We start from the raw sequence: 16,725 nt of genomic DNA, 5'->3' as shown, positions 1-16,725 counted from the left end.
TAGTCTGTACAATCTTGTAAGTGGATAGTATCAACTCTATGTTAGCTAAAAAGGTGAAATTTAAGTAACTCCCATCATGACTTAGAAGTTACATATCATCTTGCAAGTTATTTACCTGGCAATATTAATAATCTTAACCCCCAGGAATATCTTACAAGTATGTGGATACTTAATGATAGGGTAAAAGAAATGTATAACAGAATTTGATCTTCATAAACAAATTTCACTAAAACCCTTTAAAATCAGAACTTACTGACTACAATATATTGATAGTGCCATATCCCACGGAGACAAAGGCATTTTCTAAATTTAAATCATAAGGTTATACATGAGCATCTTAGCTAGTCAGTGACACTGCCATACATTAAATTTTTAATCAAATACAGGATTCTACCCATTAAAGAGGAAAATGCATTCCTAGACAAACTGTAAAATATGAGTTAAAAAGTTGCACATACCTATCCTTTTCTTCCATAGTGGCTAATTCTCCTACACCACAGAAAATGGAAAGCCTTAACACACTATTACAAACATAAAGCTATAGATAGGCAAAACTGAATTCAATTCAGTCCCAATCACTGTGCAATTCTTAAAAGTATACAATCAAATTACTTTATTTATTTTTAATTTTTAAAAATATATTTTTATTGAAGTATAGTCAGTTTACCATGTTGTGTCAGTTTCTGGTGTACAGCACAATGTTTCAGTCATATAGGAACATACAAATATTCATTTTCATAGTTTTCCACCGTAAGTTACTATAAGATACTAAATTTAGTTCCTTGTACTATACAGTATAAACTTGTCTATTTTGTATTAGTTTCTGAAATCTCGAACTCCCAATTTATCCCTTCCCACCCTTCTAATTACTTTAAATGTTTGTTTACTCTATAATCAGATTCCTCCATCAAAGCCATGTATAATCAAAAGAAAGGCTCTTTTCTCATGCCACAATATTAAACATCTATCCATGTAAACCACCACCAGTGATCATCAGAAAGGTAAGTCACTAAAATAAAGCTGTTTGTTCCTCTTTCCCTTACTGTCCAAAGGAATTCAGAATAATGTTCCTACTCCTCACTCAATGAAATACTTGTGAGAACAGCAAAATGAGAAATAGCTAAAAAACAGTTCGTAACCATTAGATAGGCTAGAATTAGACTGTAACTTACTGCCTACATGTTTAGTAGTTTTTAAAAGTAGTTTCTAAAATCCTTAAAATTATTCTTAAATGGATTTATGGCCTCAAACCAATACTGAACAAGACCTCTAATGAAGTATTATTCAGCCTTAAAAAGGAATAAAATTCTGACAGATGCTGCAACATGGATGAACCCTAGAAACAGGCCATTTGAAATGAATGAGACAAAACACTGTATGATTGCACTTATGAATTACCTAGAATAGGCAAATTCAGAGACAAAAAGTATAATAATGGCTAAAAAGGACAGGGGAGAGAGTGTACTGGAGTTTAATGGGTAGTTTCAATTGGGAGGATGAAAAAATTCTGGAGATGACAGTAATGATGGTTGCACAATACTGTGAATTACTTACCAAGAATGAATTATACACTTTCCCTATAACAAAAAACAATTATATTAAAATCCACCCCCCTTTTATAAAGTTTATAGATAGTTCCTGTCTCCTATGTGGATGCGAAGTAAGGATTAGGCATTGTTATAGGCTTCAAGTAAGGACCTCTTATGGAAGTTTCACAAAATTAGGAAACTCTGGAGGGACCAAATTGTTACCTTAACCAGCAGTGGTGGGAAAATAGTTTCTGCCAATTATGTATGGTGCTGAAATGTAAAAAGAACATCTTGAAAAAATACTCTTTGTTTTATTAGATAAAATAAATCCAACCAATACTATATTCTTTTTATTATCCTATCATAGTATAAAGCTGGCAAATATAGGCTTGTCTGTCAAATCTCAGATTATATTGATGTTTCAAACATTACATTCTATGGGAGGAAAAAAAAACTTCTCAAGGATTTGTTTAAGAGCCAAACACAATGCAAAGGAAGCTCAACAGAATTAGTCATTAGGGAAACAGAAATTAAAACCAGTGATAAGCCATTATATATGTGCTATAGTGGCTAGAATGAAAAACACTGACCATACCAAGCTTTGGTGAGAATGTGAAGCATATTCATATACTGCTACTAAGAACGTAAAGGGATACAACCATTTTAAAAAAACACTTGGGCAGTTAAACATACACCTACCATGTGATGTAGTCATTCTACTTCTAGCTAATCAAGTGAGTGAGAGAAAGCAGATTGGGAGCTGGGGATGTAAAGAAGGCAACCACAAAGATGAAGGTCTTGATTATACTGGTGATTTCATGGGTGTACACAAGTCAAAATCAAATTGTATACTTTAACACATGCAATTTATTGTGTATGTCAAATATACCTCAATACAACTTAAAAAAGGGCCAAAGCAAATAATTTTTAAAAGCCACTATTGCTTAAAGGCAACATGTTAAACATGATATTCAGTACAACGGAAGATTTAAAGCATGGGAGTGACCTGATTAGTTAGTTCTGTTTTAAAAATATCATGTTTAATTCTTTGTAGTGAATATATTACAAGGGACACAACATATACACATGAGTGGTTAATGAGCCCAGTTAGGATGCTACTGCAGAACTGTCAAGGTAACTTGAGACTACTATATGGTTATTTGGTGAAACGGAAAGAAATGGGAATATTTGTGGAAAAAGGCTGGCAACACACACTGTGTTTATCCACGGTCAGCACCTAGATATATAGAAGACTTCACATACATTACCACTTATATCATATACCAAAAACCATGCAGGACAATCAAGATAGTATGGCTTTATCACTTAACAGATTAAAACATAATCCTTTGGTTAAAAAAAAAGAGATTCCTTTACAAAGATTTTTTTTTCAGGGAGAGACAAAGGTCTCCCTTGCCCTTTCATTATGGTTTAAATTTTCTAAACCAAATACAAAAATTATTTTTAAAAGGAAGGAAGTTACCTGCATAATGCAAGTTGATGTATACTGCAGACAAGACAGAATCAATACCACTGACAAGTCTTAGTGTACCTTTAATTACTTCAGTGACTAGTAACCACTCCCTATTTGGAAATTATTCTACCTCATTTTTAAAATTTCTTGTCTTTCTTAAGTCAAAAATAATTGTCTTGAGTTACAACAACTCATCTATGTAAACACTCACTTTAAAACTGAACCTCTAAGATATCAACTATAAATACACGTAAAAGCAAAAAATATTGGGAAAGTCATTAGGCTCTTAGAGGAATGAATTCCAAACAGTGACTGCCAGTCACTGAAGTAATAATAAGCAATTCATTAATTAAATAATTATTAACTGAACACCTATATACCAAGGAGTAAGAATGCAATAAAGACATTCTCTGATCCCTGGTAGCATTGTTTATATTTGGAGGGACAAGGAAAAGAAAAATAGCAACAGCCAAATAGGATAAAGGTTACAGTGGGTACAGGTTGGGGTGACCAAACAGAAAGAAACATTTTCTGACCTAAAACTAAATGATAAAAACCAGAGCAATGCAGTAAATTTTGTATTACATAAATTAAATTCATTAAAATGATTATAAATGTTATATCTCCCTTACTCTATTTTTATTAAAGTATCTTTTAATTAAATGTTTTTTTTTAATGTCCTTATTTGACTATTAGCTCTGTCTTTTGTTCATTAAAATTTTGCTCTGTGATCCACTGGTACAGGACTCACTAAGGGAACACACAGCAAGAGACATCTGACTCAGTCTAGAATTGTCAGGTTATTTTCCTGGCAAAGGGCTTTAGATAAAAGCCCTAAGCTGAAAATGCCATTCCCCTAAAAGAACACATGAAAATTTAACATTTGCTTATGGACAAGAACCTGAAAGCAGATAAAATAAAGGTTAGATTGGAAAAAAAAAAAAATGTATAAAACTTGTTCTGGCTTGCTGTTTGTAGAGCCAAATCTATCCTTCCTTTAAAATACATCAAAATCAAGCATTTCCACTTTTCATGAATGAGCTTATCTACAGGGCCCAACCTGATTATTCCCTTTTAGCATATGTAGCACTCACATATACACCTAATTTAATGCTCTCATTATTTTTAACCTACATTTTATCTTCCCACCTTTAACACTTTGATGCAGGGATATATTTACATAGTCTTAATATCTAATAGTGCTTTGTACAAGGCAGATACACAATATATGTCCCACATATATGCTAAGAAAATTGGACAAATACTAGCTATACTTTAAAAGATACGACAATTACAAACAAAAAGAATGCATAATAGTTTGGAGGTTATACTAATGTATTTCCAATACTACTAAAGACGAAGGAAAATTAACACTCAGAAATGTTAGTTTATTTTGTGAGATAAAAAAATCTTAAGATTGTAGAAGCTTCCCAGTATTGACAAAGTTGGAAAGAATTTTAAAATACAGTACTGAGTATGTTTTCCAAAGTTTTATAAGTGAGATCAATTACCTTAAAAACACAAGTCATTAAACGCATCATGCAAAGTTGCTGTTGCATATCTAAAGCTAGAGTTCACTAACATTCTCTGGGAGCCATTTTACTTGCTCTTTTAAAAATGAGCCTCTGAAAGACACTAGAAATTACATTTTCCCTCCATGTAATGACTTCACTGTCAGTGACAACCACTAACCAAGTTAGTGTGTGATACTAACTTCAGGTACTTTTAGAGAAGTTTACAGTCCACTTAATCTTTTTTTTTTTTTTAATTTTGGGGGGAGGTAATTAGGTTTACTTATTTATCTTATTTTTTTTAGAGGAGGTACTGGGGACCTTCTGTATGTTAAGCATGTGCTCTACCACTTGAGCTATACCCTCCTCCCTTTCTCACTTAATCTTATCACTAGTGCCAAAGGAAAATGCAGGGGGAAAGGTAATTCTGATGTTTTTTTTTTAAAGTACTGCTTTAAGAGAAATGAAGTATTTCACCAACACAGAATAAAACCACCACCACCTCTCCCCCATCTTTTTTCCAAACAAGATGACTATACTGTCAAAATTAAAATCATATGCCCCCTAGAATATGTGTATATTCGATATTTAAAAGAAATACATAGCTTTTGATTTTATGATAAAAACTAAAAAATACCACTCCCATTCATGTAGAAAGCAAAAAATGTCAATTCCTCAGGGAGAACTTTATCCTCTAATTTTTTTCAGTAACAAATACAACCATGACTTTGATAAGCTAGTATTATTTTAAATCATTTAATTTTATTGGAAAGTATCTTGGGAGGATCATCTAGCACAATCCTTACATCACAGGAAGCAGAGGTCTAGGTGTTTAGAAATTAAAGAGGGACTTACTATGGTAAAATGGTACTGAAGTAGAAAATTAAACAATTTTTTGTTGGTATGGTACCAACAAAAAGGAACTGAAGTTTAATTTGAGGCTCAAACAACAAATATAAAACAATAGTAGTAAAGGAACCAGGACTGCTCCTAAGGTCCCAACAAGTAGTGATGAACCATTTGTCTATTTGGGCCACACAGTCAAACTGTACTTACTAATTTCTGAGGTCACAAAATGTGATCTAAAATGGTTTCAAACCAAAATAAAACATTTAAAGAAACAGGAATCTTTTTTGAGAGCAGTATTTCTTCCTGTACTACCATTCTTAATCCAGCTTAAGGTGTATTAGGTGTATTGCCATTAAAAATTGTCCCATTCACCTCTGAACATGCTACAAAGATGTCAAGATGTAGGTCAGACTGGGTAAATCCAGGTCACTATCCCACCATAAAAATGACATGAGAAAGCAGGTGAAAGACAACATCTTAAAGAGCAACAGTCAAAGGGGACATAATTTAATAGAAGAAAACACCACCCGAAGTAGTATGATTCCCATTATAAAGTCCACACTTCCTTTTACATGTTTCAGAGATTAAACAAGTAATAAAAAGTAGATAATAAGGCTATATGTGAAAACTGGAAGTAACCGCATTAAGGAATTCCAAGAGACTAAACTTGCCCCAGGTTTCTTAAACTGTGACTACTTTTGCCGAGATAGTACATAAGGGAAAAAGTTAAAACATGAATACCAGGCATTACCATATCTTCATTTTTTATCTTTCCTTATTTCAGAAGTGAACCTCCTATAAAGTATGCCCAGAATTTCAAAAGGTAAAGCCTTGTGATTTTTAAAACGTGGTTTTACCTCTGCTCTGCTTTTAATTTGTTATTCCATGTATTACAACTCATTACCTTCTTACAGTCTGATAAGCTTAAAGCAATGCATAAGAGCACATATTCAAATTTCATTCACTTCAAACATGGTCCAGATTAACTATGAGTTGAAACAAATTTTCCACCACAATATTTACTGTAGAAAGTCTGACCAGTCTGGTCTCTGCTTTTCCACAAAAAACCACCTTATTCTTCCCTTGCCACCAAATATAAATAAAACCTGCCTTACCACATGATGAAAGCAGTAATCCATCACAACATAATAAATTACTAAAGATTCAACACATTCTCTCTGTCCAATACTCAACTATAATAAAAATGCCAGGAATAATAAATTCTGAATTTACAATTCTTTACATTTTCCTACCTTCGCACTGGTTCCTTGGAAGAATCTTCCACCTTGTTTTTATCACATTTTCCAAAATTTGTAGTCCATAATACTGAAAATTGGAGAATAGAAGGATGTGAATATATTGCTGTAAGACTGGCAACTTTCAGGATTCACAAATGGACAGACATTCACACATTTACAGCTAAAGTTTCAAAAACATTATGCTACCAAGTTTTATTACATATATTAAACAAGGATCTATTCACCCATATACTGAGTTTTCATGCATTTTCCTCATTTCATTGTTTACTACTCTATTTAACGTCCTGCTGTTTATACATGCTCACACCAGGAGGAGGAACCAAATAAAAAGCCCTTTAGCAGCCAAATGGGCTTAGTCTGTAGGAGGAAAAGCAGCAGCCAGATATGAATTCACAGCATAAATGACTGCTTATAGGCTCACGTACTTTAACACGACCAGGCTCCTAAGAATTTAGCAGCTTGGATGCTCTCAAGCTTCCTACCATCTTCTAGAAGTTGTAAGCTCTTGGCCAAGTATTAAAGTATTGTCACAGATACCTTCTACAGAAAAGTGTTTACAAATATCACTGGTGTGTTACTTAAGGAGCAGCAAGACAGCCCACGGGTTTAATTTTAAATTTTAACCCCACCCTTATAGTTGCTATTTCTACTAATTTAAAGATAAACTTTTGTGCACAGTCAAAATAATACACAAATGCATGTTGCAATCTGTATCTACCTTTCAGGTATTCCTTCCAAATATAAAAGCGATAACTAAAAATATAATTAAGTTAATAAATACAAATACCACTTTCAAGCCATTTTGTCCCTCCTGCTGATTACTCACTCTAAATAGTCAACAATATTTATAACAATTTATAAGGCTATAGAAGTCACGACCCAAAATTATTACCATGACCAATTAGTGTGGATAGACAGGAGGAAGAAAAGGGTCAAAATTGTTGTGGTATGTTTCATCTGGTTGAATTAGGGAAGAATCAGCTACAATACCTGAAAGGTAAACTCATTCATATATAGACATATAACCTCAGATTGCAAGTTTTGGCTGAGAATAAGAGTTCATCTTTAAAATGGTTAGTCATCACACAATAAAATAGGAGCATTAGTATTTCAACCAAAGGGATCATGTGAATGCACTCTTTATCCAAGCACAATATAGACTGTCCCAAACTACATTGTGCTCAAACAGTAAATGTTTTTGCTGTTTTCTTTCATTTTCAACATTTCATACTTTTAAGAAAATTTCTGCCATTTCAAACTAAAATCCTACATTTGCAGAACATTCCTTAAAAAGACTTCAAAAATAAAAAGGCCAAAGCAAAATTCTGAAATTACAAATTATAAATTTGATGCCATTAAAAGTTTCATAATCAGCAGCAAATGGTGAAGCTTTCTATTCTGTTCATTTACATCTCTTTATAGGTCTAGGTCTCAGAAAAATGTCAATAAATTTTAAAAAAGCACCGTTTCTCATCGACTGAAATTCTAAACTAACTCTTAAAAACATACTACTCTAAACTTGCTTTAAATTAATTTTATAGGCATGAAATCAGTGTTAAAAGTTTTAGTTAAGTCAAAATAATGCACTTCTTACGACATGGTATGTCCCCTTGCTAATTCTCAACCAACTAAAAAGATCTTTAAAAAAACTAGGAAATAAAACCCACCATAAAAACACCAGTTGAAAAGTAATCTTAATGATAACTTCACCATATATTTAGCCAATGCATTTTCAGCTTACCGTTTTTAACTGAAGAATATTCCCCCCTTCATTGCTGCATTCATTTACTTACTTCTTCCTTTATGTCTGATACTTTGTTACCTAAATTACCTATTTACTAACCTCTAGTCCTTTCTCCAACTGTAAAAAAGTAGCACAAGCTTGCTGAAGATACAATTCATATTTTCCTCTTTCTGCCAACAGGGCTGAGGCAGGAAGCCCAATAAAAGCTTTTCACAAGTTAGTTCAAAGGAATATACAGATCACCATCATAATATCCTAAAAACCCAAACCCTCCTATACATTAAGACACTACATATGAAGAAAATCCACATTTCTTTGAAAAGGAGTATTTTGATTAAAAAAATTTGAAGTGACAGCCAAATCTGAGGGCCAGTAATAAATAACTACTTCGGAAATACACATAAATAATCCAATCATTCTGAAGTATTACTTTTCTGCTTTACATTTCAGGACTTGAGAAATCCACTGCTGAGTTATGAAGATGAGGGACAGATAACAGCAAAGACTAAATGAAAAAATAAATGCATGAAATGATCCCTATGGTAGAAATTTCTACTGAGCCCTTAGAAATACTTATTTTATGCATTGAATTCCCCTTTCCCCTCCCACCGCCCATGAAACAAAAACAATTGATGAACAGAATTCAGTTAAAGGGAATCAAAAGGGTAGACCTTGTGGAGGCCTGCCGTCAAAGCCTAGCTGTGTCAGTTGCACAGGAAGACACCCCTTTTCTTCCTATTACAAGCAATCAACATAATGGAACATTATGATTAATATCAGGTAGTGTTAACATCTTTAAAGAAAAAAAAAATGATTGCATAAAAGCCAAATGTCATAGTGCATAAATTTAGCACCAAATCATTTGTAATTTATGTAAATTGAAGAATTCTTTACCTGTTGCTTTCTTTCTGTTCCTCTAATCATCTCATTTTTCACAAGACAAATTTGAGTTTTTAAAAATACTGTTGATAAATCAACTTAAACATTAGTAATGTCTGTCAGTATAAAAAGCAAAATTTACCAGGCAAGCAAACAGGCAAACACTGTTATGTTACTTAAGGTTAGCACTTTGAGGAAGTTCTGGACTGTATTTTTGCCCTAAAATTTAAGATGTCAAAACTAATTAGTATTTTAAAACTGTTAATTAACACAGTCTGATTTCAGAAACAGAAGTGAACATGGCCATTTTCTGTTTTAACACAATGTATATCAAGTGGAAACCTTGTGTATATTTGAACAGAATGCCATGCACGGTATTTTATTACTTTAAGGCAGTTTAAAGAAAAGTGTGAATCATCAAGCCTAAACAGTAAAAACACATTTTGATCAACCCTTCTGTTCAAACTTAAGAAAAAAGGACCCAAATGATAACATTTTCAATTGCAAATAAAAACTGAGTGCTGTCCCATTAAAAGCATTGGTACCATGGAGTAGGGTCTTAGGCTGCCCACGCAACTTGGTTTTGGAGGTGCCTAGCCTGTATTATATTGATTACTTGCCCAAAATAATTCCTCTGATGTCATGTTTCATCTCTGAATAACATTCAGAATTTATTTAGATCTGTACACATATTCTAAAAAGAAAAAACAAAAACAAAAACCCCAAACAACAAAAAAGCCACCTTGCATACTAGTCCCAATTACAAAACTTCATTCATAATTCTTAGGACTATTTGCAAGAATTAATTCTATATTTAACACTAAATTTTGAAATAAGTTAACATTATTAAATGATTTGAGATAACAAATGCTAATACTAAAAATGAGATACCTTCCTCAAAGTTTATGACTGGAAGAAAAGAAGAAATAATGGATTTTAAAACCACCACTTGCTTACTTTCGTGTTCATATTCTGTGAAAATTCCAAAATTGTGTCGACTCTTGTCCATGCATCAGGATGCTCCTTTAAATGCGTCAGTACTTCTTGAGCCATTCTTTGCTAAAATACACAAAAAGAATTTTAAGCTAACTTGTTCTTTTGAATTATATTGAGCAAAGACAAATCATAATAGAACAATGATCCTATCAACTTTCAGAAACACTCAAGAATTAGTCCTTATAGAAATAAATGTGTCCATCATCACTCTTAAACATCAATTAAAAATGGGAGCATTCCTTTGAAACAAGTTTTTTAATTATCTGCTTTATTTGTTATTCTCAAAAGTGAACTTAAATTCAATCAATTGTAACAAAGATCTACTCTGACATGATCAAAGTACTCACAGCACACAACTAACCAAAAGCAACATATAACATTCACATATACTTAGATAAATTATGTATGTAATGGTATATACTTTGGTGTGTAAGAGTCACCAAGATACCTCTAACAAACTGTAAAATTTTATTTCATGGGAAGACTGATAAAAGTTAGGTCTAAGTACGTCTACAAACCTCAGATACATGTAGACAATATAAAACATTAAGACCTGTAAACCTTTTTAAAAGTCTCTTCAATTTTTTGTAAATATACTTTTATCTCTGAAAATCTTGATTTCATATATTACATCCTAACTTATTTTGAATTTTTTTTGCTTTTGTATTTCTATAATGCAAACACAGAAATATTTAAACCTATGAAACCACCATCTAGAATTAACAAATGTTAAGATTTTGCTGCACTTTGTCTTTTTTTTTTAAAGTTAAGATCTAAAACTTACGGAACTTTGTAACTTTCTTTAGAGATAATTAACTTTTATGAATTTAGTGTTTTCCTGTCTGTATTTTCACAACATGTGTATAAATTTCACAAATACGGTTGTGTGGTTACTAAGTATTATATATGTAGTACACTACAGAAATCCTTCTGCAATTTGCTTTTTGCATTTGAGTTTTCTTCCCTCAGTTTTACTGAGGTATGATTGACAATTGATAGTTTTAAAGATCTAGCCATCTTGACCTTATCTAGCTTCTTCATTTTAACTGTTAGTTTTTCATATGATATGAACACTACATTTTATCAAAGGCTGATAATCCTATCGATTTTTTTTCGAGAAACAATAGCTTAATCTTTTTCACCTTTACAGGCTATTTTGTAGCTCAACCGAATCCTATCTTGTACCTATTTCTATCACATGTTGTAAGCAAAAGTTTGTAGGTTTTAAAATTAGTCAATTATCCTTCTTTTAGACCACCTGATCAAGGTTTTGATTCTATGGGTTATAAACAAGAAAGTACAAAAAAATGGGGAAGAAAGCATTATTATTTAAACTATCTGTGACACAGACAACACATAATCTTTAAGAAGGCTTTTATTCCAATTTACAAAAAAAAATCGTACTTCTCTTGTGGCTTTGATGTTAAGAATTCTTTTCCTCGGATAACAGATATAATTATCATTCATGATTTTTTCCCCTATTAATCAACCATCAATAAACACTGCTTACTGTTTAAAAGAAAACGTCAACAAATGCACACCCACTAAATGAGGTAGTTGTTCTGTACCCTAACAATAACACCAGAAACACTGTGGAACTTGAAAGAAAAATCAGGTGCCTAGGTTCCACCCTAAGGGTCTGTACTTAGAGCTGGAGTGTAAGTTCTTGAAATACAATTATATATTTTAAATTTGATTTCATTAAGGGACTGATAACTTTAAAGGTTTATAGTTGTGTTATATAATAACCAACAAGAGAGAGCATAGTGAAGTGAGTTATCTAGGGCCAAAGCCCATTTTACTAGTTTTGATTTTCTCCCTAAGAATATGTAACTAGATACTCATTTCTAACTAGAGACTTGCATATACAATAGTAACAAACATTAAGAGGATAAAGTATATCAAAGATCCATGCCTAGTGAAAATTATTTGGTCGAGATACAATTTTATCAGATTTTCTGAAGAGACAAGCATTCTATACACAAACAAATACTTCCCACAACTGTCCCCATTTATTTCAGTCTCTAGAAATCTTGTTCTTGTTCCTTCCTTTTAAGTCATCCTTTTCGTTGTAATTTTTCTCTCTGAAGTTACTTCTAATATTTGCATCTTAGTGTCTTTAATTTGTCGGAATCCCACTGTCCTTACATAATATATTCTTTTATTAACTTAGAACTCCAGGAGGGGTTAAAAAGGATACAAAAGAAACTAAAGAGAGAAAATCTGGCATCTCCCTGTGTTACTAACTGAATGGTGAAAGTATTTTAGTTGCTAAGCAATAGAAAAAAAGAGTTCAGGACACTTAACACAATATTGGAGAAAACACCCAACTCTTCCATTTTTTTTCCTAGCGGCCTACTTCCTAAAAATAGAAAAAATGTTTATAACAGAAGGTAGTTCTAATGTTACAATATTAAATATTCTACTATACTACCAATTTTGGCAAAAGTTCTATCTACAGATTAAAAGCCACCCTTCTAATAATTTCTTCCCCTCCAAAGTTATATAGTCCTTTTAAAAAAGTTAGGCTATATATAGGTGAGTTTGAAAACTTAATTAGCATAATTTCTAGCTGCTTTAAGTACATATTTAGTGACAGACCAAAAACAAACAGAAAAAGCCCACCAAACTATATTTTAAAATAATGAGCTTACATCACATATGCTAAATCATACTTTCAAAAGTACCCTTTAAACAGAATGCCTTCTAACTATCAAGCACCGATTACAGGTTCTTTACAAAACCTCAATACAAATCCATTAGTCTCTTAAAAGGTAGGCAACACTTTGTAGATGAGACTCTACAGAGGAATGACTGGAAAACTTACTGGAAAAAAAATATGACATCTAACAGCGAAAACATGTTTTCCACTACAGCCTTCTACATTTTATTTAAAACAAACCTCCAAAGAGGTGGTGTTCAAAAAATTGACTGAACAAGGAAGTTTAAAGATACAACTTTTCTAAAAAGGGCTCTTAATTGACTTTAAGCTCTAAGCCTGTTTCCTTATCTATAACAAGTATCTTTATGCAATTTATTTGTCCTATGAGAGATCTAACTAGACATTAAATTCTTACTTTTGGGAAAGTTAATTTTGCCTTTATACTTTTCTAAATCTACTCTTTATTAAAGTCAAATTAAAAACAGATCGTTAAATCTCAACACTGTGAAACATACTAAAAGTTGTACTTTCAGCATATTCTTCATATGACTGCTACTTCAGTTGTAAACCTAGAAGGTGGGTCTGTTTAGTCATCATACTTTTAGACGTGAATCAGGTTGAAAAAGAACAGAGAATAAACAGCAGTGGTAGTTTAATGTGATAAAATTAAACGCTCATCTTCCTAATGGCTTACAAATTTGTACTTCTAATACAGTCAAATTTGAGCCCAATCTTACTTCATGCATTTCAACCTTACTTTCTTCCAAAAGCAGCTGCTTTCCATATACCCTTGTTGGGATGAAATGAAGCCTACAGGTCCATGCTGAATGTGTAATCAGATAACTACATGTGTAGTATGAGTAGTAAACATGGACAAGAATGAAACTTTTTCAGGAATGCTTTTGGAGGCAAGAACACTGATCAAAAGCCTTAGGAGCATAAAATTGCACTAATAAGCTTACAAAAATCACTAGTTTTTTCCCACTCATACAACTTTCATGGCCCTTCTTTCTTTTAAATTTTCTCTTTATTATATCATAGTGAAACCAATGTTAGATTTTAGAAGGGATCAGAAATATTTATGCATTTGCTAATATCTGTATCATGGTTTTTTAAAATATCTATAAAAGATACTACTATATCTGCCTTTCAGGTTTCTAAAAAGTATAAAAGCACTCAAGGTTGAACTATGCAAATATAAATTATTATCTTGAAGATACAAACAACTTCATCTGCACTAGCTGAACTCTACCAGAAATACACTTTTGAGCAATGAAATTGTAGTAATAGGTATTTGTCACATCACCTTAAATTTTTTTTAATCTAAGAACAGAAACTTTGACTCATTTAAAACTCTTCATTATTAGGTCCACAAGGTGAAGACTCAAGATTGCCCAATTTCTTGTAACATACAAAATTTACAAACATTCCTGTCTCATATATCTCTCAATTTAAAAAAAATCCCCAAACTTTAAACTGACCAAAACACCGATGATGTGTAAGATAATTCCCTACTATATAACAGTACCACTTTTACAAGTGCTAAAATTCAATGTAAAGATGCTTGGTATTGTTAGTTTTTTAAAACAAGTTTTACCTGTGAAGTACTTTTGTAATTTAAATATTTCAAAAATAGAATAATATTAACTCCAAATATATTTAATATAAGGTGCACACAACCTTTAATATCTATAAAACACTTAATACATTGGATTCTATTTTTTATTAAATGGGGTAAAGTTTTCTTAAGTTAAGGACAGAACAAGTATAATAATAATATTTCAAAACATCCCATTCTAAGCCATTTCCAAATATAATGCAACTTCTTTCTCCAGACCACCTGAGTTAACATATAATTCCAATTTAATACAAACTATAGAATACTTTTTTAAAAAGGTAGTAATTGAAAGTTTTATTCTAAAGCCAACAACTTTGTTACATTTCAGTAATATTTTGATCAGCTACTTTACCTGGGCTCCTTCTCCATGGTATAAGCAATTCACCACATTGTCTAAAAGGTTGATATCCAGTTTTTGGCTGAAATCGAGCAGCTGGCGAGCTGCATGGTCTGCTAACATTGTCATAATTGCTGGCATAGATTACTGAAAATAAAGAAAAAAATGTAAGGTGCCTAATGAAGTTTTGATAGTATCAGTCAAAAAGTTTCTACTCAAGTCATTTTACCTTCAACCATGTTCTCACAAATATATTAGTATTTTAGAGATTTTACCCAAACAACTGAAATTATAAAAGCAAGTACTGACATTACTTAGGTATTCCATAACTGCATTAGTCATTAGGGTCCACTTTATTTTTAGACCCATGAAAAAGCATACTTTTCTTTCTATTAACATGTATATAAACAATTACCCTAACCCTTTTAAAAAATGATTATTAAAGAAATTATGACCCTATAAACTGATACAATTCAGTCTTGATCTCAAAATTTTAAGTACAGATGAAATTCAAATATATGGGTTTTTTCCCCCTCTTTTCTATGTAGGGTCTAAGCAGTTCAGCAAAAGCTCACTTTCCCTTATTTCATGTTACCTTAACTTTTAAGATATACTGAAGATGCTGATTAATTTTCCTATATACAGCAATGATTTAGCAGGAACCACAAGTCAAACAAGCCTGGTATCTTTAACCTCTACAGAATTTAAGCTTCTTCACTCAATTAAACCATCTATATTTTTCTATCTTTCATCCCTGAATGAATTTGGGGATTAAAATTACAAGCATTCAAAACTCCTTGAATATATGGTCTAGAAAAAAAATTTCACGGTAATATGTCAAACAAGATTTTTAAAAATTTCCATGTATTCATTGGCAAAGCAAGCTGTAAAAAGCTTGCCAACTATTTTCTAAATAAAAACAAATTGTATTGTAACAGATAAATGAGCTCCTTCACCTCAAATAATGCACTGGCTAAAAGCTACTGGTTCATATGCAATGTTACCCTTTTAAGAGGATTCTACTCCAACATGCTGGCATACATTCACATTTTTCTTGCCCAGCATTATAAAAATCTTTCCTGTTGCTTTTTTCTTCAAAGCCAGGGCCACTTAAGTCTGATTGTCTAAATCAGTACTCCTCAACCTTTTTTGGGTCAAAATACTTCACAATCAGAGGAACAGGATAGCTCCTGCCAAATCATTTAAAATTCACAATTTTGTTTACAGAAGATTCAGGACACTCTGAAAGCCATGCATGAAACCTCAGGTTAAGTACCTCTGGTTTACTGTACTTAGACCCAACAGGGTCAGATGGTCATCTCTATTTCTCCCACTCTTAACCTTCCAAGATCCAGCTAATTTGATTACATTTTGTTTGGACAAACTAGCTTGATAGGAAAAAGGCATTATTTCTTGGCTAATTTATAAATTTTAAAACGTTCTTAATAAAGGAAGCAATTTCAATTTTAACTCAAATGTTTTATTTAACGATAACATCAGTTACAACAAAGTAAAAGTGTGAAAGATCAGTCAGGTTAGATATAATGTAAAAATTGAGAAATTGAGAAGTTAAGAGTTCAAGGATTTTTATTTCTCTGAAGTCTTTTGATCCATTATTGACAGTAAAAACTAGTAAGATTTCAAAAATTTCTACAGCAGTTATTAAACATATTTTTAATACAGAATAACTGACATACACAATCTTTGATCTAAACGCTAACATAAAAAAGGAAATACAAAGTCTACAAACGAAAGAGTAAATTTCCCCCCTTCAAGTGCCGTACAATTTTAAAGGACTAGAACAATCTTTAAAATTGAGGCTGAAAAGCAAGTTCCACAAAGAACTAAGATCTGCGTTTCAAAAGCT

At 32.1% G+C, this 16,725-nt stretch overlaps 1 protein-coding gene across 3 annotated transcripts in view; it reads right to left on the bottom strand.

Moving 5' to 3' along the window:
• The window catches only part of XPO1 (exportin 1), a 39,950-nt gene that overhangs the window by 20,812 nt on the left and 2,413 nt on the right, over positions 1-16,725 (bottom strand). For 2 of the 3 annotated variants that reach the window (XM_010989771.3, XM_064494456.1), the window contains exons 2-4: positions 14,874-15,005; positions 10,203-10,304; positions 6,617-6,689 (exon numbers count right to left, since the gene is read on the bottom strand). In XM_010989771.3, coding sequence (XP_010988073.1) covers positions 6,617-6,689; positions 10,203-10,304; positions 14,874-14,999 — 301 coding nt within the window. In that variant the 5' untranslated portion in view covers positions 15,000-15,005. Of the gene's footprint in view, positions 1-6,616; positions 6,690-9,037; positions 9,102-10,202; positions 10,305-14,873; positions 15,006-16,725 lie in introns of those variants that run through there. The other variant, XM_031467106.1, reaches the window with a different exon arrangement.

The sequence above is a fragment of the Camelus dromedarius genome, chromosome 15, assembly GCF_036321535.1.
Source record: "Camelus dromedarius isolate mCamDro1 chromosome 15, mCamDro1.pat, whole genome shotgun sequence".
Lineage (NCBI taxonomy): Eukaryota > Metazoa > Chordata > Mammalia > Artiodactyla > Camelidae > Camelus > Camelus dromedarius.
The sequence above is the reverse complement of the archived record's forward strand: the minus strand, read 5'-3'. Positions and strand labels throughout refer to the sequence as shown.